Below are 25,620 nucleotides of genomic sequence, written 5' to 3' on the forward strand. Positions count from 1 at the left end.
TGTAGGACACTTGCCCCAAATTCACCAGCTGTAGCTCAGTGTTAAGAGCCCATGCCTAGAATCCCCCAGTGAGGGACTGGGAGTGTGGTTCAGTGGGTAGAGCCCCTGGGATATGATGCTGGACCTACCAGAATGGGGGTAGAGAATGCTTAGGGTTGGGGGCTCCATTTCCATACCCAACAGCAAATTACAATATGGAGTGCCACAAGAAGGTTCTCTCTCTCTCCCCCTTCTCCCCCCCCCCTCACACACACACACACACACACACACACAGCACCTCCCAGGCAATTGACAGTTCTCACCTTGGCCTCATGAGGAGCAAGGAGACCACTGAGAAGCCCTGGTCACCCTGTCCACCCATCCCTCAGCCTCCCTCTCCTCAGGGTCAAGTACCCCTACACTCAGGCCTGTCTGTGTCCCTCTGTAACACCCTCTACACCCACACCCACCCTGCGCGCAGCAACTGCGGTTCTCCCTTTGATCACAGTAGCCCTGTTTGGTTGATGTTGGTTTTTTTTTTAAAGGGCTTGGCTGGTGGGTGAGGCGGAGGTGGGGAGGAGGGGCAGGGCTGCGTTTTATTTGTCTTCTGACAAGTCGCGCCTCTTCCAGCTGTCAAGAATATACTTGAGGAGGAGGCCGAGCTTCCTGCGGGTGGACAGCGGGGCTTCCTCGCTGGTTCCTTCCCCAGTGCTCCGCTTTTCCACTAAATTGTCACCAGCCGCCTCCAAGCTCACCTCACCCCCCTGGGGCTCATCTTCCTCCAGGGCTTTGATGCGGACGCGTTGGGCGTCCTCAGCCATCTCATTGAGACAGCCCTGGAGCATGGTGTAGACCGTGCCGAAGCTGATACCCCCGGCCACCAGCGTGCCGAAAACAGGGATGCCCCTCTCAAAGGCACGGGCCACCCGCATGGCACCATCTGAGGACTGCGAGTAGAGTCTCAGGACAGTCTCTGGTGAGACCTCGTTGGCCAGGGGGGAGCGGATGACGGAGCGCAGGTCCCCTGCCTGTTTGCCCACCTGCTCGGCCAGCTTGGCCAGCGAGTCGTCGTCTAGGCCGAAGCTGCGGTGGTAGCCCCGCAGTGAGCGGATAAGCAAGGCGTCGTCGTAGGCGGCTGCCAGTCCGGGGACCGGCAGGGCCTGGATGACACCAGATACCAAGGCAGTCTTAAGCACCTGCTCTTGTAGCATGTCCTTCTTCTTCTGCAGAGCCTCCAGCGAGATGTCAGGCAGGGACAGCAGACCGGCGTGGCGACGGTGGGCGGGCAGGTCGTGCTCCCAGGTGGTCACGAGCATCGGGAAGTCATAGCGGGTTGGCGACAGGTTGGACACCAGGAAGATGCGGGGATCATTCACACCCGCTACCCGCAGCCGCTCCGTGCAGTGATCTCGGATCTCCTGGAGGACTGCAGCCTCGCTGAAACCCGAGGGCCTCTGGCTGCGGGTGGCCGCCAGATCCTCGTCCACCTTGGTGCGCACAAAGTAAAACTTCTTCCCCTGGCGCAGGATCTCAGAAGCGAGGCGGGACTCCACGGCGCCACAGCGACGGGGGGAGACGAGCAAGAAGAAGTCATAGCGGCCGAAATCCACCTGCTTCAGATACTTGTCTGCTGAGCAGCCTGGAGAACCGGCCCCCGGCAGGTCCCACAGGGTCACGTCGGGAAACTGCGGGTGCGGGTAGGGCGAAGGCTGCATGGTGGTCTCCACGACCCCAGTGAGAGCTGCGCCAGGATCCTCGGCCCCCAGGCCGCGTAGGGCATTGATGAGGGAGGACTTGCCGGCTCCCGACTCACCCGTGACGCCCACTTCCAGCCGGGTGGTCTCTGAGTTGGCCAGCAGCTCCCGAAGGCGAGAGGCGGCTTGAGGGATGTCGCCAGACTCAAAAGCAGTGCGCAGGGCCTCCAGCTCTTCCTTGGCCATGAGGATGGTGGTCTCCTCAGGCACGGCGGGCAACCTGGAAGTTGCCATGGTTCAGAGCTGGGCAGGAAGATGGGGGACAGTCACAGAATGTGACTCCTCAGTGGCTGCAGGAGAAAGGAGACGTTCGCATATCACGCTCTTGATCAGATGTCAGGGAGGCCAAGTTCTCACTAGACCGTTTCCAGTTTCCAGCTCTCTTCCTCAAGAACGGGGTACCCTGGCTCTCACCTGTAATTCAGCACTGGGGAGCTTGAGACTGGAGGATCACCATGAGTCCCAGGACAGTGAGAGTGACTCACAATGCCCAGGTGTGGTGGCACATAGTTTTAATCTCAGTACTGAGAAGCTGAGACAGATCTATGTAAGTTCAAGGCCAACCTAGGCTTGAACAGTGAGTTTTGGGCTAGCCAGGGCTTCCTAGTGAGCTTCTGTCTCAGAAACAACCACAATAAGAAGTCAGAAGTCTCACACCTGAATTCCTACACTTGGGAACCAGAGGTAGGATCGTTCTGAAGCTGAGGTATGCTCAGCTATAGAAGTGAGTTCAAGGCTCTCCTGGGCTATACATGCAAACCTGTCCCTAAACAAGAACTCGGGTACATTCAGCAGGAGTTAAGGAACTTTGGAGTATCAAAGGCCTAGGGTCACTTTCCACCTAGGCCACTGTCTTGCCATGGGACCTGGGGCCATAAGAACCAAACAACCTTGCGAGGGATGTGTGTCCTTCGCCCAGGAGTGAGGCTGGCCTGCTGAAATGAAACCTGATGATTCCTTACAGTATCTGGGTTGAGACAGGGTCTCTCACTTTGTAGCCCAGGCTGTCCCAGAACTTACTTTGTAGCCCAGGCTGGCCTAGAATCACTATGGTCCTGAGTCCTGGCATCACAAGCACAAGCCACCACACCCATCTGAGTCTTCTAAATATTTGAACCAGAGCTATCCAGTCTTTCTGGGGTCAGGCCTCCCATACTGGGTAACAGGGATGAGCATGTGGCTCAGGCCAAGCTGGTGAGCTGCTACTTTTCAAGTGCTGTGGTCACCTTCTGCTACATACTGGCCTTCCCCATCTGTGAGATTTGGCTGTGACCATGCTGGGAGTCTCCAGTGAGTCTCCCATTGGTAAACATCATCAGTAAGAGAATGCTAGGCATACGGCAGGAGCTTTTGTTAGCATATGACTTTTTTTTAAGACAGTCTGGTTATGTAGCCCAGGCTAGCCTCTAACTCCTGAGTACTGGGATTACAGGAGTGAGCCTATGCCTGGCTGGGCTTGTGACTTGGATCTCTGTCCTCCTGAGCCCTGACTGCTTTCCTCTGAACCGCCCTCAAAGGTCTCTTGGGCCCATATTAGGCCTATTTGTGTTGCCATGTCCCCTCGAGTCAACAGTGAAGATACTCTTAATTCAGCCCGTAGGCTCCCATTCAACTGCCCCCTCCCCCAGCCTGACCTTGGCTGGCCTTGACGGGCCCACTACCGTCTCCTGGGACCTGTTACTCTTCGTATCTCCTGTCGCCTTCCTGACAATGTCCCTCATTGTCACCCTGGGGTTCCAGAGGTTCTCAATTGTGCACCCTGTGGGCCATTACCTCACCCAGACATGGTGGTACATGCCTGTAATCCTAGCACTTAGGAGGCCGAGTCAGGGAGATCACCATGAGTCTAAAGCCAGCCTGGGCTACAGAGTGAGGCCTGTCTCAAACAAGAACACCAGCACCCCCCCCCAAAAAAAAAAACCGTCCAAATAATGAAGTCTCTTGCTTACAGAGAGACCTCCTTGGAATTAGAGTTCCACTTCGTCTGGCAGGGAGAGGAACCTAGCTCAGATAACACAAGCTATCTCCCCACTCAGACAGTCAGGACTCTAGCCCAGGCCCCTTGGCTCTTTTACCCCTCACCCCCTCTGCCACTTTCCCCTTCCCCTTGGCCCCCCTGTATCCCCAGCCCCAGCTACCCCTTCCCAGGCCCTGTCCCTAACCTACCTCAGATGTGACCTGAGACAGGTCCCAGCAGCTAGAGGCTGAACAGTAAGAGGTGGCAGGTGGGGATCGGGACTTTCAGAAGCCTGGGTCTCTGTGCACAGACCCGCAGGGCCCAGCTGGAGAGCCTGGCCCTCAGGGACTCACCTGCCTGCAGGCTCTCCCTTCCCCTCACACTCTCCCAGCTGGTGGGGTCTCCTCCCCGGTTAGCCCAAGATCACAACCTGTTGCTAGGACCCATTATAACAGTGAGCCTCAGCCCATTGGTCAGCGGGGCTCCGTGTAATAATGAGATAGTGACATCAGAGGGCAGGGCCCCAGGGAGCAGAGACCCTCAAACCCTGAGAGCCACTATAGGCCCTGAGGGCTGACACAAGTGTCTTTCCAAACAGACTTGCTCAAAGCCCCACCCCCACCCCCACCCCCATGGCATGAGAATGTAGCCCATGGATAGAGAGGGCTTGTCTAGCATGCTGGAAGCCCTGGGGTCCTCAACACCAAACATACCTAGCGTGGTGGTAAACTGCCAGCGAACCAACACTCAGCAGATGGAGCAGAAGGACTAAAGGCCAAGGCCTTCCCTGTCTAGATAGCAAGCTTTGAGGCCGAACTGGGTTTCATGAAACCCTAAACAAAACAAAACACAAACAAAACACACCCTAAATCACAAACAGAAAAACTCTGTGGGCCCTCTGAGACTAAGTCCTAAATGAATAACTTGGACATCTAAGGCTCTGGCCTGCTCCCTGCTCTATACTACAGCCCAGGGAAGCCTTCAGCTTGTCAACCTTTCCTTCATTACCCACTCCTCTGTGTACCCCTAAGGTGTCCCATGTACTCTGGGGCATGAGGATAGAGTGGGGTGGCTATTAGCTTGGCTAGCACTGGCTGGGACAGGAGGAAAGGGGCAGTGGGAGGGAAGGGACCAATTTCTAGGCCTGGCAGCTCACGCCTGTGATCCCAGAGCCTCAGCAATAGATCCCAAGTTCAAGGACAGCCTCCCCTACACAGCACATTGGAGACCAATATGGGCTAAGTGAGACCACACACACACACACACACACACACACACACACACACACACACAGGTTGGGCAATGGGGAGGTAGAGGGAGGGAGAATAGCTTAATCTGTAGTATTTGCCTTGCAAGCACAAGGACGCAGGTTCAATTCTCAGAGCTCTGGTACTGATAACCCCAGCCCTGGAGACAGAGAATCACTGGGCCCTGGCCAGCGTGTCTCACCTGATCAGTGCTGCTGACCAATGAGAGGTCCTTGTCTCAAAGGAGGCAGACGGATGATGCAGGAGGTTGTCCTCTGGCTTACACACACATACACACACACACACACACACACACCACAAAGCTTGACACAGGGTCTCATCTGTACTAACTGCAGACCGCAGTGGCCCTGGGTGGCAGCCACAGGACAGAGCACTGAGTCTTGCCTTCTTCCTCCCTTCCCCGCCCCATCTGTCAGTCTTTGCTCGGTGGCCAAGTGTCTCTCTTGCCTTCCTTCCTTCTGTCTCCTGTTCCCTCCTTACTCTGTGAAGCAGCACATCTGGATTATGGAGAGGGGAATGCTAGGAGACATGAGTTATTAGTGGTGGCGCACAGCCGTAACCCCCTCCCCCCCCCCCCCAGCACTTGAGAGGTGGAGGCTGGAGGATCAGGAGTTCTAAATTATCCTCCAGTTACTTGGCAAGTTCGAGGGCAGCCTGGCCATCATGGGGCCCTGTCTCAAAACAAGCTAAGAGGAGGTAGAGAGACGCCACCCAGCTGATGTGCAGAGTCGAGGACCCCTTCGGTGGGGCAAGGCTGGAGGGGAGAGAGCACTTGAGGAGAGAAGCAGGGAAGGAGAAATGGAATGGATGATGGGTGCTCTGGGGCTGCTGGCAGAGAACGGGCAGGCGCAATCAGGGAGTCTCAGTGGCTGAGTGCTTGCCTAGTGTGCACAAGCCCTGGGTTCCATCCCCAGCTCTTTGTAGAGAGCAGAAAGGTCTAACCTAGGTGTCACAGGTCTGCCAGTCAGGCTACTTGAGAAGCTGAGGCAGGAGGATCACCCGTTCCAGGCCTGCTGCTGAGTGAATTCAAGGTCATCCTGGGCAACTTGCTGACACTTGTTTCAAAATAGTAAACCAACTATCTCACGCTCATGCCCGTAGCTCATGCCCGTAGCTCATGCCCGTAGCTCATGTGTACAGTCCAGGCACTCAGACACACACAGAGTTAAGAGGATAGCGGTGAACCTAAAGTCAGCCTCAGCTACAGGGTAAGGTCAGGCTAAGCTAACCTGAGGCCCTACTTCAAAAAAAAAATCAATAATTCAAAATTAAAGACAAGGTCTGAGATGTTCCTCAATAGTAGCGTACTTGCCCAATGCATGCAGACCTCTAGGTTCAGTTCCTAATGCCACACACACACACACACACACACACACACACACACACACACGTGAGGCCGAGACTCCCACTAATAAGAGTCAAAGCACCCAGTCATGGCGTCTGGGGACTGCAGCTGCTCTCAGGACCCTGCTCTTAGCTACAGCTTCTCTACCATCTGGTCCATGGGCACCTGCCTGTCCTATCTCCCTCATAGCCTCCCTCAGCCAGGCTCTACGGGCGTTCTTTCTCCTATCTGTTTTCTAGGATGAACCTTGGGCTTCTAAATCTTGAAGGCTCATTCTGGCCATGGGAGGATCCCCCAGAGCTGGGGACAGAGGCCCCAGAGCTGGGGACAGATTATTGCCTGGATCTAGGGAAGGAACGGCTGCTGCCCACTGAGTCCAACCTTTCCAAGCCTCAGGCAGCAGCTGCGGGCTCGATGGGATCCTGCTGACTAGCAAACCAACGAAACGGAGTCAAAAATAGCCTCAGACATTCCTCAACACTGAGCAGACTGTGTGTGGCACGTCCCCAAGGCTCCTTCCCCAAACTCACAGACACGTGCAACGCCCGGGTGGGGGAGCGAGGAGGGACTAAAAGACCAGCAACACAGCATCATCAAACAGATCTGCAGACATAAGCCAAGGGGCCAGAGAGATGGCTCCAAGGATAAGAGCACTGGCTGCTCCTGCAGAGAACTCAGGGTCGGTTCCCAGCACCCATGTGGCAGCCCACCAATGTCTTTATCTCTAGTTCCAGGGGATCTGACACCCCCTTCTGACCTCCATGAATATCATGCCCGCACACAGAGCACATGCATACATGGAGGCAAAACACTCATACACATAAAATAATTTTTAAAATATTTTATTATTTTATGTCTTTATCAGTATAATTCAATAAAATTAAATCGATTAACCATAGAGAAATAAACTTGGGCTGGTGAGCTGGCTCAGCGGTTAAGAGCACTGACTGCTCTTCCAGAGGTCCTGAGTTCAAATGCTAGCAACCACATAGTGGCTCACAACCATCTGTAATGGGATCTGATGCCCCCTTCTGGTGTGTCTGTAGATAGCTACAATGTACTCATATACATTAAATAAATAAACCTTAAAAAATAAAAATAATAAACTTAACCAGTTCTGTTTGCCTTAAAAGGAACATTAATGAGCTAGGTGTGGTGGTGCACCCCTTTAATCCCAGCACTCAGGAGGCAGAGGCAGGTGGATCTCTGTGAGTCTGGGGCCAGCCTGGTTTACAGTGTAAGTTTCAGGACAGCAAGGGCTACACAGAGAAACCCCATGGGGGTGGGGATGGGGGTGGGGATGGGGGTGGGGGCGAGGGTGGGCAGTGTCTTATAAAGAAGCTTTCAGACAAGGCTGATAACCCAAATCTGATCCCTAGGACCCATATGGTCAATGGAGAAAACTGATTCTGACAGCCTGTTCTCTGACTTGCACATGTGCTCCTTGGCAACACACACACACTAAGATGCAAGTTTTTAAAAGAGAAAAGCCATGCAAACAAGATCAGCCTGATGCTCACAGCCACCATCCAAACATTTGGAAGATGGAGGCAGGAGGATCCTCGGGCTCGCTGGCCCGTCTGCCTAGCCTGCTTGGCCAGCGAGCTCAGGTGGCGATGCCCAGCTTTTACATGGATGCTGAGATCTGAATTCCCTCCCCATGCTTGCATAGCAAGGACTCTTACCCACTTAGTCATCTCCCCAGCCCACAGTTAAACCTTTTCTATTTAGTTTAGTGTGTTAAGAACTCAGCATTAGAGGGCATGCTTGGCATACAGGAGGCTCTGGGTTCCATCCTCAGCGCCAGAGAGAATGAAGGAAGTAAAATGGGAACAGGGGTAGGGGAGGAAGAGAAGGAGGAAGCAGAGGAGGGAGAGGCAGAGGAGGGGGAAGAAGAGGAGGGGCAGGCAGAGGAGGGGGAGGAAGAGAAGGAGGAAGCAGAGGAGGGGGAGGCATAGGAGGGGGAGGAAGAGAAGGAGGAAGCAGAGGAGGGAGAGGCAGAGGAGGGGGAAGAAGAGGAGGGGGAGGCAGAGGAGGGGAGACAGGGGAGAAGAGGAAGAAGAGGCAGAGGAGGAAGAGGGGGAAAGGGAAGAGGAGGAAGAAGAGGAGGAAGAAGAGGGGAGGAGGGGAGGGGGAGGAGGTGGGACCAGGTCCAGCAGAGAGAACAGAGATGAATAACCTCTCTGCACTTGCTCTTCCCTTCCTTCTGAATGTAATCAAACCTAAGACGCTGGTGGCTGTCGGACACGTCTTTTTTGATCCTGCTAACAAAGAAAAAAAAATGATGCTGCCAATAAAACCACAACATGACATTTCCTTATCACTTAAGATGTTTATTCTGGGACAGCTGAGAGAGCTCTTGGGAACTTATTTAGAAAGCACAGATCCTTATCACACATCAGTTCTATACTCACAAAAATAGAGTGGTGCCCGCTGCCAGTCATGCCAGCACTCGGGAGGCAGACATGGGAGGACTGATAATGCGAGGCCAGCCTGAGCTACACACAGTGAGATCTTGTACCAAGAAACAACAGCACCTGGATCTGCCAGGGCACTGGTGGCGCACACCTTTAACCCCAGCACTTGGGAGGCAGAGGCAGGTGGATTTCTGAGTGCGAGGCCAGCCTGGTCTCCAGAGCTATCAGGCTAGCTAGGGCTACACAGAGAAAAAGAAACAAAGCAGAACAAATGTTGATAGGGTGAGATAGCCCAGCAGATAAAGGTGCCTGCCAAACCGCAGGAAGGCTAAGGTGGAGCCCTAGGAACCAACACTCCAACAGACCCACACATACACAACCCCCACACACACCTACAACACACATGCGCACTACTCATACATACACACCACACATAGACACATATACAACACATACCACACACACCACACGCACACGTTAAACACAAATACACACACACTGAAGTAAATGAAAACAAAATCCAGCGATCCTGAAACTCGCCTGCACACTGTGCCTTCTGGTCTCTCCATTCCCAGCAGTCCAGCCCCGCCAGGCTGGACCCATCCTGGAGTTTCACTGAATAGATTGTGGTTTTATTCTTGTGTTTGTCTGGATCCTCCCCACTCCCCCCCCCCCCTTTGACAAGATCTCTTGTAGGCCAGGCTGACCTTGAACCATGTAGCTGAAGATGACCTTGGACGTTCTTCCTCTCACTGGCACCTTCTGGGTGCTGGAAATACAGGGTGTGTGTGTGTGTGTGTGTGTGTGTGTGTGCGCGCGCGCGCCAACATGAAATCATCCTCCAGAGTTTCTCTTATTCATTCGAACACTGGCTGCCTTATGGCCACCAGATTCTGTTCTAGGCCGGACACAGTAGTGGATAGGACTCTACATCTCAGGCTGCCTTGAGACTCACTATGTAGCCCAGGTTGATCCTTGTTTTGTGGAACTTATATTTTCATTAATTTATTTATTTGTGTGTGTTGTTGTTGTTTTGCCTGCATGTATGTCTGTGTGAATGTTTAAGACCCCCTGGAACTGGAGTTACAGACAGGTGTGAGCTGCCATGTGGGGGCTGGGAATTGAACTCATGTCCTCTTGAACAGCAGCCAGGGCTTTTAACCTCTGCGCCATCTCTCTAGCATATATATATATATATGAATGATTGATTTGATTTAATTTTATTTATTATATATAAGTACACTGTAGCTGTCTTCAGAAACACCAGAAGAGGGCATCAGATCTCATTAGGGATGGTTATGAACCACCATGTGGTTGCTGGGACTTGAACTCGGGACCTCTGGAAGAGCAGCCAGTGCTCTTAACTGCTGAGCCATCTCTCCAGCCTTAGCCCTTATATTTTTAAAAGATATAGATAATGAAAATAAGATGAGGCCAAGTAGTAATGAGAAAAGAGAAGAAAAGGAAATCAAGGAGAAAGCGACAGGATTTGGAAGCTACAAGATGGCTGCCCTTTTATAGTCGATTGCCACATGTGGTTTCCTTCTCCCCAAATGTGAATTCCAGGCTTCCCTGGAGACATGGAATAAATTTTGAGCTGTCCTTGAGAATTGCTGTCATCAGTAGGATTCTGGGACTTCAGTACTAGACTGTGAGAGGGACTGGGTCCATATTCTTTTTTTTTAATTTATTGTTTGTTTGTTTGTTTGTTTGTTTGTTTTTGCACCCTGGCATGCTGGGGAAGAGATCTGCTACCCTCCTGGGATAGGGACAGCCACTGACAGATGAGCCAAAGTGAACTAGCATACCCCAGCCACTAGGGAGCAGCAGCTGAACGCAGCCTATGTGCAATGCCACAGGAGGTCAGAAGAGGGTGTGGTGTCCTCTGGAGCAAAAGCTACAGGTGGTTGTATGTTCTGCATAGATGCAGGGAACTAGAGCTCTGTCCTTGGAGAGCAGCAAGCACTCTTAACCATTGGGCCATCCCCCCAGACCTCTGTGGTACATTTTAGGGCTTCCTCAGCTCCATTCCTAACTCCTGCCCACACTCCCTCCTTCCCTCTTTCCTTTCTTTCTTTCTTTTTTCTTCTTTCTCTCCCTGATCCTCCTGCCTCCACCTCCCAAAAGGATAGGCGTGTTTCACCACACCCAGCTAGGATTTTTTCTTTCAATGAACAGGAGGAATATGTCATCCAAGCTTTTAAGCTTATTGTAAATTATGTGTGATATGCAAAAACGGAACAGATATTAGTCCGTGTCCTGTAATCAGGATGTTTATTGCTAAATCTATCCTCGAGGGAGGAAGATAAAAGGAAATTGCACGAGTTCCCACCAAAAGCAGAAAGTGGAACTGTGAACACCTCCCACGACAGGGTGACAACTTAAGTATGTCCACACTTCAGTCATGAGGCCCACACCACACAGCCGAGGACCGGGGGAACTGATACTTGGGGCCTGTCATGAGAGGCTAGAAAGTGGTACAAATGGAAATAGAGAGCCAGTCAGCTGTGGTGGCATAGATTTTCCTCTCAGCACTGGGGGTAGCCGCTGGTTTTGAATTGGTTCCTACTGATCTACCTCCTTTGTCCCGTTCCAAGAGAAACTTCCACTAGCAGGCGGGTGGGAACATTCTGAAAGACCAGAGAATGGAGTATTATTATTAAGTAGCATATATCTATCATCTGTAATTAAGCCTGAAAACTGAGAGGAGAAAGACCAGTTCCACAATTATACAACTGAAGCAAGTTTTATTTTAGAGGTGCACCCGGGACTGGCCGACTGGCTCTCTCACCCTAAGCTGGGATTTTATTGAGCAGCCCCAACAGGTGTTTTTGGTCCTTTTTAAAAGATTAAAAGCTGAGTCAGACAGTGGTGGCTCAGGCCTTTAATCCCAGCACTCGGGAGGCAGAAGCAGGTGGATTTCTGAGTTCCAGGCCAGCCTGGCCTACAGAGTGAGTTCCAGGACAGCCAGGGCTACACAGAGAAACGCTGTCTCAAAACAAACAACAATAACAAACCCCTCCTATGTTCCTGCATGTCTTTGGCAACAGTTTGTTCTCTCTTTGCTGTACTGATTCTCCGTAACACGCACTTCCCGCTGACGTGCTGTCTGTATTTTCCTTTCTCCTCTGTCTCCCGAACTATCCGTGTCAACCTGACTGGTTCTGAGACCAACTAAGACTCAAACCCTCTGGGGAACCTACCTGTGAGGGATTTTCTGGGAAAACCCATCCCGAATGGGGGAGGGGCACGGTCTTCACACAGCTCAGATATAAGAGTGTCCACAGGAAAAGGCAGCCTTAGCCGGGCAGTGGTGGCACACACCTTTAATCCCAGCACTTGGGAGGCAGAGGCAGGCAGATTTCTGAGTTCGAGGCCAGCCTGGTGTACAGAGTGAGTTCCAGGACAGCCAGGGCTACACAGAGAAACCCTGTCTCGCAAAAACAAAAAACAAAAAAGAAAGAAAGGAGAGGCAGCCTTTGTGGTCGTGAGGTCAAGAAAGAAGACTTAGCTTTCCGGAAGCCATAGTCCCAGAAAGGATGTCCAGCCTGGAGCCCTGACTTGTCCCCAGAGGCTACCAGGCTTCTCAGTGCCCGAGAACGACAGATGAGAGGCTTCATTGCCAAGGAGATACAGCGAGATTCTTCAGGACAGCGCAAGGATGCCTCGGCCTGGGTGATGATTGACTGCGCAGTGTGTCCCGCAGGCCAGCAGGTAGCCTGGGAACTCTGATGCCTCTGAGCCACCCACAGTCCCCTGCTTGGGCTGCAAGAGCCAGAACCGGGTAGAGAAGTATTAAGTAGCATGAGGAGAGGGTAAGGAAGGGAATTAGGGGTCATACCCAGGCAGAGGTTCACAACTGCACATGCACATACCTTACACACACACACACACACACACACACACACACACACACAGAGCTCACAGACTCACTTTGCACATGAACAGAATTCCTGTCCTTGTTGAGAACTCACTGGAGACTTCTAGCCGTTAACCTCTGGGCCAGTCTCAACTGTTCCTTCAAATATCCACAAGTGACTGCTTTGTAGAGGATATGATAGACAACATGAAAGCAAAATGGTTTCTTATTTCTCTAATGTGAAAACCCAAGAAGAAGTCAGGTATGGTTGCACACACCTTTAATCCCAGCGCTCAGGAGGCATATGCAGGTGGACCTCTGAGATTGAGGCCAGCTAGGCCTGCACAGTAAGACCCTGTCCAAAAATTCAAACTAAAACAACCTCAGGGGTCAGGTTGTAATCCTGAGGGAGAGCCCCTGCCTAGAATCCCCCAGGGAGGGGCTGGGGGCGTGGCTCAGTGGTAGAGCCCCTGCCTAGAATCCCCCAGTGAGGGGCTGGGGGCGTGGCTCAGTGGTAGAGCCCCTGCCTAGAATCCCCCAGGGAGGGGCTGGGGGCATGGCTCAGTGGTAGAGCCCCTGCCTAGAATCCCCCAGTGAGGGGCTGGGGGTGTGGCTCAGTGGTAGAGCCCCTGCCTAGAATCCCCCAGTGAGGGGCTGGGGGCGTGGTTTGTTGGTAGAGTGCCTCCCTAGCATTCATAGCACCTTAGGGTCTATCCCCAAAATGGAAAATAAGGAATCTCACACAACTGTAGATTATGTAAATCCTTATCATATATGTCTGTGTACATTTATGCAAACACATGCATACATATAGTTTGAGCTCAGGCTAACCTCAAACTTAACAGTCCTCCTGCCTCTACCTCTCAATGCTAGAATTTATCGCTGCGCAGCACCGTGCCTGGCACATGGCCAGGAATAAATACTTTTGAACACTTCTAAACAGAGCCATCGTCCTATTTTCCCATAAGTATCCGTTTAGAGTCCCTGCAGTTCCATCCATAGCGCCTGCTGTGCTCCGGAATGACAGTATTCTATGTGGGCGCAGGAAGCCACAGGTGGCTGCTGAGCACTGGAGCCCTTGCTAGTTAGTGCACATCAAGATGCACTGTCGAAAATAAACGGCAAACTTGCCAGAAAAAGTGAATGTAGTGTATACTTTCTTTCCTCCTCTTCTTCTTTTGCATTTTATTTTGTGTTTTGAAACAGGGTTTCTCTGTGTAGCCCTGGCTGTCCTGGAACTCACTTTGTAGACCAGGCTGGCCTCAAACTCAGAAATCTGCCTGCCTCTGCCTCCCAAGTGCCGGGATTAAAGGCGTGCGCCACATTTTCTCTGCATTGGTGTTTCGCCTGCATCTATGTCTGTGTGGAGGTGTTGGATTCCCTCAAACTGGAGTTACAGACAGTTGTGAGCTGCCATGTGGGTGAGGATAAAATAAAAATAAATAAATTATGTTGAAAAGCATCCCACACCCCAACACCTCTTTGCTCACCCACGAGGCACCTTCTGGTGACAGAGGAGTGGGCTCCTGGTAGCGCCTTAGTGACAGGTGATGGTGAACCAGAAGCCAAAGCCAGCGCTGTAGAAGGCTGTGATAGAAGTCTTCAGCTCACAGCCCAGGAGGCCACACAAGAACCAGTTCCCCAAGGGACAGAGCTCCCTTCCCCTGAGACTGGAGAGGTAGGGCGTGCACCAGAGTAAGGCTCAGTAAGCACAGCCTCACCCTCCAGGGAATCACCAAACCCTGTGCATGTGACCAACCACTTCCCTTCTGCCTGAGGTCCCCACACAGCACACCCAAAGTTGGGCATTGCTAGGGAAGACACGTCTCAGAGAACCCCCTTCAAGCTGTGGGTGTTGGCACATGCCTGTGATCCCAGCCCTCAGGAGGTTAAGACTGGAAGACCTCAAATTCAAGGTCTGCTTGGCTTACCTAGCCAAACCCAAACTGAAAAGTGAACAGGCTGGGGCTGTAGCTCAATGACAGAATACGCGCCGACAATGTACCAGGAGATGCTGGGGCCGTGGCTCAGTGGTAGAGCCCCTGCCTAGAATCCCCCAGTGAGGGGCTGGGGGTGTGGCTCAGTAGTAGAGGCCCTGCCTAGAATCCCCCAGTGAGTGCCTGGGGGTGTGGCTCAGTGGTAGAGCCCCTGCCTAGAATCCCCCAGTGAGGGGCTGGGGGCGTGGCTCAGTGGTAGAGCCCCTGCCTAGAATCCCCCAGTGAGGGGCTGGGGGCGTGGCTCAGTGGTAGAGCCCCTGCCTAGAATTCCCCAGTGAGGGGCTGGAGCTCAGTGGTAGCACATTTCCCTATCGTGTTCATGTCTCATGCTATCTCTATCCACAGTGGATGGAAGTGGGTTCACTGTATTTTACAAGTTAGAATTCTTTATCAAGGCAGGTAGGGCTCCAGCAGGAACTGGAGCAGAGTGTACGAAGGAATGCTGCTTACTGGCTTGCTCCTCACAGCCTGACATCCCAGGTCCACCAGGCCAGGGTTGGCACAGCACACAGTGAGCTGAGCCCTTCCACATCAATTAGCAATCAAGATGATGTCTCACAGACCTCACAGACATTCCCACAGGCCAATCCAATGGAGGCACTTCTTCAGTTGAGGTTCCATCTTCCAAGGTAACTCCAGTTAACATGAGTAAAAAAACAAAAACCAATCAGCATACAGAAGCACAAAATCTACACGGGCCACTGAAAGGAAACACTGAGAATCTTGAACACTTACAGCTACTCAGCAGTTCAGCCAGGCACCCCACATCTTGCTGGAAACACAGCCACACCCAGCTAGAGAACACACACAAAGCTAGAGACCTGCTGTCGGCACGTGCGTCTATCTATCTGTTCAGACATGTAGCTACCTACTCACATGGGGCCTGGGGGATGTGTAGAACCACCTCCCCCTCCCACAGACAGTTCTAAATAACCGTGTATGTGGGATGGGCACGGTGAGAAACAGCCCTGCAAGTTCTCCCTTGCAAACATCAGCTTTGCAGAAAAGCACATGCAGAAGGACTTTTGTGGGTGTCTGAGGAGATGGCTCAGTCTTTGGTTAGAAGCACATGCTGCTATGGCAGAAGACCTGAGTTCAGTTTTCAGCATCCATGGTCAGCTCATAACCACCTACAACTGCAGTGCCAGGAGATAAGACGCCCTCTTCTGGCCTCTTTGGACACTGCATCCATGTGCACACACAGGCATGCTTGTACATATAAATAAATAATGAAATGTGTCTTTGTTAAAAGAACACTCACGTGCTTGATGGTATGCAACAAGGTGCCTAAAAACTTGAACACACACAGAGGCACACTCTGATGGGCATGTCTCTGTCTGGTTCCTCTGATGATGGCCAAGACCAGCATATGTTTCATCACCAGCTCAGACCATCACGCTTCCCTGCCTGGAGGATAGAAACTACTGTCTCTCGACAGTGGGCACTGAGTGAGAGACAGCATGGGACAGGAATGTGGTCTGAGGCTCAGTGGGACCTCTCTTTTCTTCCCATGCTTGAGACCTCTCCTAAGCCTGAGGCTTCTGCAGTCAGTGATGTATTTGCGGGGTTTGTTGATGAATAATTATCTGCTCAAAGCTTAGTGACTTTTAGCCAGGCACAAAGGACAAATAGTGTGTGGTGTCACTTACTTGAGACATCTAGAGGAGTCAGCCAAGCAAGGGAACAGAAAATGGGTGGATGGGTGTCTGGGCTGGAGGGAAAGTGGGTGATGAGGTAGAAGGATATAGAGTTTGGGGGATTAGAGAGTCTCCCCTTCCATCAAGTAGAGATGGAACCCAAGGTTTTAAGTATGCTTACTGAGAGATCTACCACTGAGCTACACCCCCAGCCCCTCACTGGGGGATTCTAGGCAGGGGCTCTACCACTGAGCCACGCCCCCAGTCCCTCACTGGGGGATTCTAGGCAGGGACTCTACCACTGAGCCACGCCCCCAACCCCTCACTGGGGATTCTAGGCAGGGGCTCTACCACTGAGCTATGCCCCCAGCCCCTCACTGGGGGATTCTAGGCAGGGGCTCTACCACTGAGCCACGCCCCCAGACCCTCACTGGGGGATGCTAGGCAAGCCTTCTACTGCTGCCCTACACCCTCAGTCCTTTTGAGAATGGATCTGGGACGGGACATGTGTACATATGGACACCTTATGTCCATATCCATGGGGACAATATCTGCACAACTTGCACATCCCCGTGCTTCCTCTTAGCAATCTTCTTTTGTCCTTTTCCTATTGTAAATTTCAAGTTCCCACATCTGCCTCTTTTTCCTTCATTGTGATAATTAATTTAATCTGCTGCTTAGTTTTGAAAGTAAAGCTGTTGGCAGCTGGGAATTTGAGGATGTGAAGGTGAGAATGTTCGGGCGTTGCCTGCTGATCCAGCACGTGCAGAGTCTTCTGCGTTTCAGTGTTCCTTGCTGCGTAGCATCTAACAAAGGCGTCTTCTGCATCTCCGAGTAGAGGGAACACTACTCTGCCCGGGTAAAGTTCCTTTCTCATGTCTGGAATATCTACAGTTCTGGTAGGTGAATGCACTTAATAACTGCCCAGTACTTCTGAGTCTCTTTCTGTCTCTCTGTACCACTGGGCTATCCTGCTACCCCCTCACTGGGGGATCCTGGGTAAATGGTCTACCTTGCACAGAGCTTCATCCTAGTAAAACACTTTTTCAATCAGCGTTCCTTTCTCTACTACAAAAATAATGGTGAGTTTTCTTGGGTGACGTCAAACAAGGCTATTAGCAAATCTATCTTCCTACACAAGTAGGGAAATGAAGAAAGAAAGAGAGGCGGGGGAGGGAGGGAAGGAGAGAGAGAGAGAGAGAGAAAGGAAGAAACCATGAGATCTTCCTTCCTTAAATAGAGCCTGGGCCTCCAATCTCACATTTCAGGATGTTTGAGCTTAAAATTCCTGCAGCTGTGCAGATTCGCAGTGGGTGCTGGGATAGAAGTGTGAGTCTGTCGTGCGTGCCAATGGCGGTCTGCTTTTGAATGTGTGAAGTACTGAGTGTGTGTGGTTCCTCTTAAGAGCACTCTGGCATGGCACGGAATGCCCTGGGGACACATACTGTTGGGAAGAACAGATACAAAGCAGGGAGGGTTGAGAAGATGCTTCACCGAGCTAGCTAGCTAGTTTGGAGCAGGAGGGCTGGATGGGAGGAGCCTCAGGGCTGCGTGGGCGGAGCCTCAGGGCTGCGTAGGCGGAGCCTCAGGGTTCTGTTCAGTCTGAGCAGTGAGAAGGAACGCTCCTCTGGACCCAGGTGTCATCATTCTCTAGTAACTGGCTGGCTTCGAGTGTAGCACAGTCCCTCAGGATTTAGAAATCCCTTGCAAAAGAGAGGGAGATAAGAGGAGTGACTCAGAGGCCGAGCCTCCCATTTTGGATGTCTGTCTTTGTCTGAAGTCATCTGAGTCATCTCTTACTCTTGTCTCAGTAGTTCTGTATGGCCTCTGGCATTGTTACAACTTTTCCTTGTCTGGTTTTGGTGGGTTGCTTTTGTTGTTGTTTTGTTTTGTTTTGTTTTGTTTTTGTTTTCATTTATTTACTGGAGAGGAGGCACGTCTGTAGTACAGATGTGCCTGTGGAGGTCAGAGAGCAACATGTGGGAGTGGGCATTCTCCTTTCACCATGTAGATGGTGGGGATTGAACTCAGGTCATCGGGCTTGGTGAAAGCACCTTTTCCCGGAGGAGACACCTTGTCCACTACTGCTAGGAATCTTAAAGTTTGAAATTTTTCTCCCTCTAATCAACATCTTCCCAGAATGCCTCTGTCTTAACAATGTGTCTGTAGTAAGCAGGCAACAGTGATTCCTACCTGTAGCCCTGGCTACTTGGGAGGCTGAGGCAGTAGGATCATTTGAGTCCCTGGAGACCTTGAATCAAAGTAAATAAGCAAGCCTAGCCTTGGCTCCCAGAACTTGGGAAGAAGAGGAAGGAGAATTGAGAGTTCAAGGCCAGCCTGGTTAATATAGCAACACTGTGTCTCAAAAATGCAAGGTATGGGGGCTGGAGAGATGGCTGGGGGTGGGAGGGGCTGTTGCACCCAATAACCTGAGTTCTAACCCCAGGACCCACAGGATAGAAGGGAAGGGAAGTTGTTCTCTGACCTCTGACATTAAAGGTGTCCATCACTACCACCCAAGCCATACATATAATTTTAATAACATAATAGTTTAAAAAAAAAAAACCAAAAGAACAGCACTCTGTCTCTGACTTATCAACAGACTCTCATACCCCTTCCAAAACCAAGATTCCTTTGTTTGTTTGTTTGTTTGTTTGTTTGTTTGTTTTAGCTGTTATCTGGTGAAGAGTCTTATTATGTAACCCAGACTGACTTCAAATTTGGGTTCCTCCCACCTCAAGGCCTTCCCAGTGGCTGGGATTACAGGTGTGAGCCACACCCCTGCACCAGCTAGACTTTGGGGGCCATTTCAATCTACAAGCACGGTGGAAGTGACCTCCAAGGCTGGGTCGCAAAAGACCAGGCAGCTGCCACCCCATTTGCTGGGTGAGCTCTTCAGAGGCTTTGTTGAGGTCCTGAGGCAGCCATGATGGGAGAAAGCTCAATCTCCCTCCTGGTATGCTCAACCCCTCGCTGGGCCGCAGCTGCAGACACTGCAGTGTTTTGTGAAACTCTTCCTCATTTCCCCATCCCCAGGAACCGCAGGAGTGGTGAAACCCGTTGACACCTAAAGCCACAAGGTCTGCAGGTGATTTGTTGGTTAACAAGAGAGAAACCAAGACACTCATACAGGGGAAATCCAGCGCACATCTGTGCACAGGTGACAGAGCAGCTTGCTGTGCCAGTGACCTACAGAACTCTCACCTCCATTCCACGACCCATTGACAGTGATGCACACTGTCTGGTTCCCCAGGCAGTTGGTGACTAAAGGGAGTCACGTGGGCTGAAGTGTTCCTGGAAAGGCAGGGACACTTAGCAGGGAGGGCTGGGAGGGCGGGGAGGGCGTTGGCACTCTGGGTGTGGCCAGAGGGAACAGGGAGTTAGAGGTCCCCATCCCAGACCCTCTCAATCTCTCTCTCTCTCTCTCTCTCTCTCTCTCTCTTTCCAGAACAATTCTTTCTGACTAAAGGTCTCCGAAGTCTGGCTAGCTTGGCCTCACTGGGAATGGCGAACATAGGCCCATGCGCCCACCCACCTGTGCTCACATGTCCTGAAGAAATCTTCCACCTGGACCTGAAGCTCTTTTATTCAGTCCGCAACAGTGGTTATCAGCCTTCCTGACGCTGCGAGTCTTTAATACATTTCCTTGTGTTATGGTGACACCCTCCCCAATAAAATAATTTCATTGCTACTTCGGAACTCTAATTTTGCTACTGTAATGAATCGTAATATAAAATATCTGATATGCAATACCTCTCTGGGGTCCAGACCCACAAGTTGAGAACCCCCTGTCTGCAAACACTCAACTTTGTTTTCATGAAGGGTTTCATGTAGCCCAGATTGATCTCTTAACTCAGTATGATGTTGCGGAGGATGACTCCTAATCCTCCTGCCTGAGGTTTCAGAATTCTGTGATTAGCAGCATGCACCCCAAAACTCAGTTTATGGGGTGCAGGGAGGAACCCCTGGACCTTGATCACGCTAAATGAGTCTTCAACGATGGAACTATAGCTCCATCCCTCATACCCATTTTCCAGATGGGAAACATTGAGGTTTCCACTTCTTGCCCTAGTTAGCCAGCCAGGAAGCAGCAGAGCTCCGGACCCTCTCTCTCCTCTGTGTGCAATTCCTAAGGTCCAGCTAGTAGCCAAACTCATTTGGAAATAGATTGAGTGTGGCAGTTGTCACAGAAACCAGGGAGGAGGCCCTAGGTTAGGACATAAACACCCACTCCACAGTCCCCCACAAGTCATGCTAGAGCTAGTCTTTACGACAGTCTCTCCTTTTCTACAGATGGAGAACCGAAAGCTTCAAGCCCCATCCCCTGCCTTCTGTCCTTCTCTAGATAACACAGGTGTCACTGCAGAGCTCTGTGTCAACCACTGGTGGCACTAAGTTGACTTAAGAGGCCACATAGAACCTCAGGGGACCCCCACAAGACTGTTCCTTGCTTACCTTCAAACCCTGTCCACTTCCTTGGTCTACACTGTCTCGTTCCACCCTGCTGCAGCTGGCTGAATGAAACAGAGACTCACACAGAAGGGATGTGTCGCAGAGAGCAAGCTGGACCTGTCTTGGAAATCCCTGTGGGCTGAGGGGAGAAGAGAAAGCACCCGCTCATGCCACAGTCAGAACGTGGGGGCGGAAGGGTGTGATTGAACGGCAGCCAGGAACGGAGTTTACTATTTTAGGTTTTGGGTATGGGTATTTTGCTTGCTTGTCTTTTTAGTAAGTGACTTTTGGGAAGTTTTGGGTCTTGTTTTTTGCAGGTTTTTTGTTTGCTTGTTTATAAGATAGGGTCTCACTATATAGCCCTGGGTAGCCTGAAAGTCCCTCTGTTGTACAGAGTCTTACCCAGCGCAGGCAGCCCTTGAATCTGCTACATAGCGGAAGATGACCCTGCACTCCTGAGCTTCCTGCCCTACCTCCACAGTGCTGGGATCGCAGACATAAACACAGTCGCACGTAGCCCAGGTTGGCCTTGAACTTCCTTTATAGCTGAGGAATACTTCCAACTCCTGATCTTCCTGCCTCCAACTCCCAAGTGCTAGGATTATATATGTGCAACCCCATTTCCAGTTTTATGGGGTGCTGGAAATTGAACCCAGGGCTTCAGGTCCATTAGGGGAGCACTTTATCTACAGACAGATCCAAACTCTGGCAGCCAGACAACAGCTAGCATTCCTCAGGCACTTGGGAAGCCAGTTCCCCTCTGCCCCAAGAGCTATTCCTTCAGCCTATTCCTTCAGCCGTATCACTGGCTGAAGGGACACACGGCTCTCTGTGATGCGTATTAGCCTACCCATGCTGACCTCCAGACTCCCTCAGTATCTATCACAAGTGCCCGGTACACATTTCAGAGTCTGTGTCAGTATCCTGGCCCTTCTCAGCTCTCCTCAGCTCCTCCCCTGCCATGACTCCCCCAGCTCCCGGCTCCTGTCCTCCAGCTTCTCATTCTCCCCATAACCCTGCCGTTCCCACTGTGTGTCTGCTCTCTAGTCTTCCTGTCTTAGTCCTTTCTCTTGCTCCCTCTGGGTCCCCCTACCCCACTATGGCCATGTCTAGTCTACTGCCTTCTCTCTCTGTTCTAGACTCTTCCAGAAGCCTCTGGCTGATCTCTCTCTCTCTCTCTCTCTCTCTCTCTCTCTCTCTCTCTCATATCTACAATAAAAACCTTCCCCTCAGCTATACCACAGAGTGCTCATGTCGTCAGTTTTTATATCTGGTGCTGAGTCCCTCCGTTTATACAGCGCATACCCTGCACAGACAAGGGACCGACCTGTGCCTGAAGGAGAGGAAAGGTATTCCTAGGAGCCATCAAGAGGCCAAGGCTTGCAGGTGGGGATTGCTCTCCTCGCAAGCTGCAGCTGCTGCTGGCTCCTGTCAGCTCCAGTCCAGCCCATAGGCTCACGTGCTGATGAAAGTTAGGAAGCAACTACAGAAGTCTGCAGAAGAAAGGCAGAACTTCTAAGGTCGGCTTTGCCCCCAGCCTTGTCCTCAGCGGCAACCCTTGCTTGGGGTGGCAGGTGTGGCAGCACTCAACTTAGAAGCTCTCTCACACCATCAGACATGGATCTGGTTCAACATCCTCACTGGATAGAACTGGAGCCAGGAAAGAGGGCTGGGCCACCTGGTCCCAATTCTCAACTCCCTATAGGAGACCTCAGCCCTGCCTTTGCTCACCAGCAGCCTCCCCATGATGGATTCCTGGGCAAAGTAACTTGACCCACCGCAGGGGAGTGTTCCATGGTAGATATAAGCCATGCAGTGTGCAGCGGCGTACAATCAAAAAAGTCACCAAACTCCATGCCAGTCCAGACTAAGCTGGTAGAGGTGGAAACGGCCTCTCAATCTGGGCTGGGGGAGCCCTATCTCCCAGCCAGCCTCTGGTGTGACCTCCAGAGGGACCCCTGAGAGTCTTGGATGGAAGCTAGAAGAGGCCCAGCTTTTTCCTACACACCTTCCCACACCTTCCCATTCTAGATGAAGAATCAGAGTCTGGGGCTTCGGGTCTCAATCCAGGTCACAGGCTGGTTTCTCCCCCGGGATCCAGACCACTTAATTATTATTTATTATTAATAATAATAATAATTTATGGTTGTGAGCCACCATGTGGTTGTTGGGATTTGAACTCAGGACCTTCAGAAGAGCAGTCAGTGCTCTTAACTGCTGAGCCACCTCTCCAGCCCCAGGCCACTTATTTCTTAGCCCTGGGCAGAGCTTGGAGAATCAGAGCCAAAGGAAAAGGAATGCTGCTGGCAACGCCCAAGGCCTTGAAATTGCCCTTGAATAGCAGTTCCCATTCTCAGCCAGGCAGCTAGACCCTGTCCTGGTCAGACTCAGTTAGGCAGTGTGGTGCTTCATTGTAATCGAGCATTTGGGAGGCTGAGGCAGGAGGATTGTTGCAAGTTTTAAACTGAAAACCTGAATTTCAGCAAGATGAGTAGAGAAAAAGAAATAAAGGAAGGAAGGAAGAAAAAATGAAGAGAGAAAGAAAAAAGAAGGAAGGAAAGGAAGGAAGGAAGGAAGGAAGGAAGGAAGGAAGGGACATGACTATTCCTAGGTATGGTGGAGGAGAAGGTTTATTGTGGATATGAGGGAGAGCGTAGCCAGAGGCAGGAACATCTGGGAGAATCTACAGTGGACTGGAGTCATGTGAGGAGAAGGAGGGAGGGAAGGGAGGAGGGGACGGGGGTGGGGTGGGGAGGAGAACCAGGTGCTGCAACTAGAAGGCTCAAAAATGAGCAGGGTAATTAAAATGGTTGGATTATATAGGAAGCTCAACTGGGGAAAGGGTAGCCCAGCCCCTGGGCTGGAGAAGTTTAGGGTAGGGGTGAGGTATGTCAGCCAGGAGGGCCCTGTAACACACATGGACTGAAGGATAGTGGGAGAACCTGGTGGCCAGGCCTGCTTTGATACATTAAACAGGAACCTTAGTCACTTGTCCGGGGTTTGAGACCTAACCCACTCTAAGTCCTGGGCTACAGAGTAGCACTTTGTCTCAAAAACAAACCAAATTACCTCTGGAAGCAAATTCAATTCTTTCACGGGTTGGGAAAATGAAGTCCAGAGAGATGAAGGTGCCTGCCTGTTCAGGGTCACACAGCTGAGCAGAGTTAGGGAAACAAAGGTGGAAAAGGGGCAATGGGTACCCTGGGCTTTAATTCAAGAGCCTTGTCCAGGCGAGCAGGAGAGAGAGCAGATAGCATAGCAGGGGAAGATATGGGTCCCACCTGGCCTGAAGGCTGATGGGAAAGGGCATGGAAAGACATCTGGATGGGGACTGAGTCTAGAGAGGTGTGTGTGTGTGGGGGGGGGGGGGTTGGAAGTAATTCAGAGTGTCCAAGAAGGGCATGTCTTGTTACAATTGTTACTAGTGACTTGCGTCCTGACTGTATGCAGGTGTCAACTCCCTGGATCCATATGGTAATCTTGCAGTCTGTCCACTTCCGGGAACTCCAATTCTAGGAAGGCTGAGACTACATAGTGATGTAACAGGACAAGACAGAGATTTCTCCACCTCATAGTCTTGCTGAGGTCATTTCCGTTTTAACTAGAATTCGCTCTCCTTGGTGGAGAATCTTAAAGAAAATTACTCAGCTCTGTTCTGGGACCAAAGTTCAGGAATGTCCCAGCTAAGGTGTCTTAGTCTTTGTTAGCGTTGCCTGTTTGTATGGAACCCCCTCCAGCTAACGGTTTATCTCGGGTTCTGTAAAATGACCTTACTTCCAGGAAGCTTCCTGCAGCTGCTCAGTTGCAAGATCCCTTTGAACACACAGAGGAATACACACACAGGAACACACACACAGGAACACACACACAGTATCCTGAATATCCGGGGCCACACCTAGATCTCTGGACATTTGGACGTGGTCCTAGAGGGCTGCAGTAAACAGTTCCAATTGCCATAGACTGTGTCTGAATGGTCATCTCTGGTGGGCTGCCTGTAACAGTGAGAGCCTATCTTAGAGAGAAAGAAACAAAGAAATAAGGAATGAAGCCCACATTAGTGATGATGATGGTAGCTGGCCATGGTGGCACATGCCTTAAATCCTAGCACTGGGGAGGCAGGAGAAAGCAAATCTCTGAGTTTGAGGCCAGCCCGGTCTGCAGAGCAAGCGCCAGGACAGCCAGAGACAGATATAGTGAGATCCTGTCTCAAAATAATAATAACAACAATATTTGAGAGGTCAAGGGGCTTGTGATGCCACTCACTTGCCTAACACAGGATGCCCTGAGTTCTCTCTGTATAAAACCAATGAGGGTGGGACAAGCCCGTAATCCCAGCACTTGGGAATGGACACAGGAGGTTCAGTAGTTCAAAGCCAGCCTAGGCAACATGAGGAACTGTAAGGGTCTGAAATTCGCTGAAGACAGACCCCAGACTCAAATAGTATGCGAGGACAAAGAGTGTTTCTTCTGCAAAAATAACCAACATGTAGGGGTCAGCCATTCTTCAAAATGGCGACCCTAGACAAAGGCAGGCAGGCCTTCTCATAGGGAAGCAGGGGAACTCTCTAGAAGGATTAGGTAATCTCTAATGTGATTGGCAGGGGCCATAAAGGAGACATTAGTGTAGCATTGATTGGTGAATATGTTAGTTCTTCTGTATTTAGAGAGTGGGGTAGGTAATCTGAAATTTGATTGGTGGGTGCTGGGGAGGTCACAGAGGTCGGCTTCTGATTGGTTGTGCCAGGTGGTCAGTGGTCTGACCTATGTCATGAACTACAGGATGAGGTAGGACTGCCCAGCACAGATGATCCATCCTGGGATAAAGATATTTTCCATTCTTGTAGTTATCCCCAGGCTGTTCTTTGGGACGGGGTTTTATGACCTTGTTTCTGGATTTTATGGTCTGTTCTAGAGATAGTGCCTTACAGCCTTCTTTTCTTTTTTGGTTTTACAAG

General features: G+C 51.2%; 1 protein-coding gene and 2 long non-coding RNA genes across 5 annotated transcripts; 1 reads left to right on the forward strand and 2 right to left on the reverse strand.

The window, feature by feature from the left end:
- Positions 1 to 495: 495 nt before the first annotated feature.
- Irgc1 (immunity-related GTPase family, cinema 1) lies at positions 496 to 14,259 on the reverse strand. 3 transcript variants are annotated; one of them, NM_199013.2, is made up of 3 exons: positions 14,070 to 14,259; positions 4,404 to 4,523; positions 503 to 2,023 (listed from the first exon to the last, which is right to left on the reverse strand). In NM_199013.2, exon 3 carries the CDS (start codon positions 1,965 to 1,967, stop codon positions 576 to 578), a length of 1,392 nt encoding a protein of 463 aa, NP_950178.2. In that variant the 5' UTR covers positions 1,968 to 2,023; positions 4,404 to 4,523; positions 14,070 to 14,259; the 3' UTR covers positions 503 to 575. The 3 variants fall into 3 exon arrangements, with proteins under 3 accessions (NP_001344963.1, NP_001344962.1, NP_950178.2); NM_001358034.1 differs by lacking the exons at positions 4,404 to 4,523; positions 14,070 to 14,259 and adding an exon at positions 4,044 to 4,109 and having other exon boundaries at positions 496 to 2,023; NM_001358033.1 differs by lacking the exons at positions 4,404 to 4,523; positions 14,070 to 14,259 and adding an exon at positions 3,900 to 4,109 and having other exon boundaries at positions 496 to 2,023.
- Positions 14,260 to 16,148: 1,889 nt separating this feature from the next.
- On the forward strand, positions 16,149 to 19,912 carry Gm36159. The gene is made up of 3 exons (XR_391205.4): positions 16,149 to 17,112; positions 19,250 to 19,373; positions 19,662 to 19,912. It is a non-coding gene; the product is annotated as a predicted gene, 36159 (long non-coding RNA).
- LOC115486505 lies at positions 18,853 to 20,864 on the reverse strand. The gene is made up of 3 exons (XR_003946728.1): positions 20,669 to 20,864; positions 19,749 to 19,844; positions 18,853 to 19,507 (listed from the first exon to the last, which is right to left on the reverse strand). It is a non-coding gene; the product is annotated as an uncharacterized LOC115486505 (long non-coding RNA).
- Between the last annotated feature and the right edge of the window lie 4,756 nt (positions 20,865 to 25,620).

This window comes from Mus musculus, chromosome 7, assembly GCF_000001635.26.
Source record: "Mus musculus strain C57BL/6J chromosome 7, GRCm38.p6 C57BL/6J".
NCBI classification, from domain to species: Eukaryota; Metazoa; Chordata; class Mammalia; order Rodentia; family Muridae; genus Mus; species Mus musculus.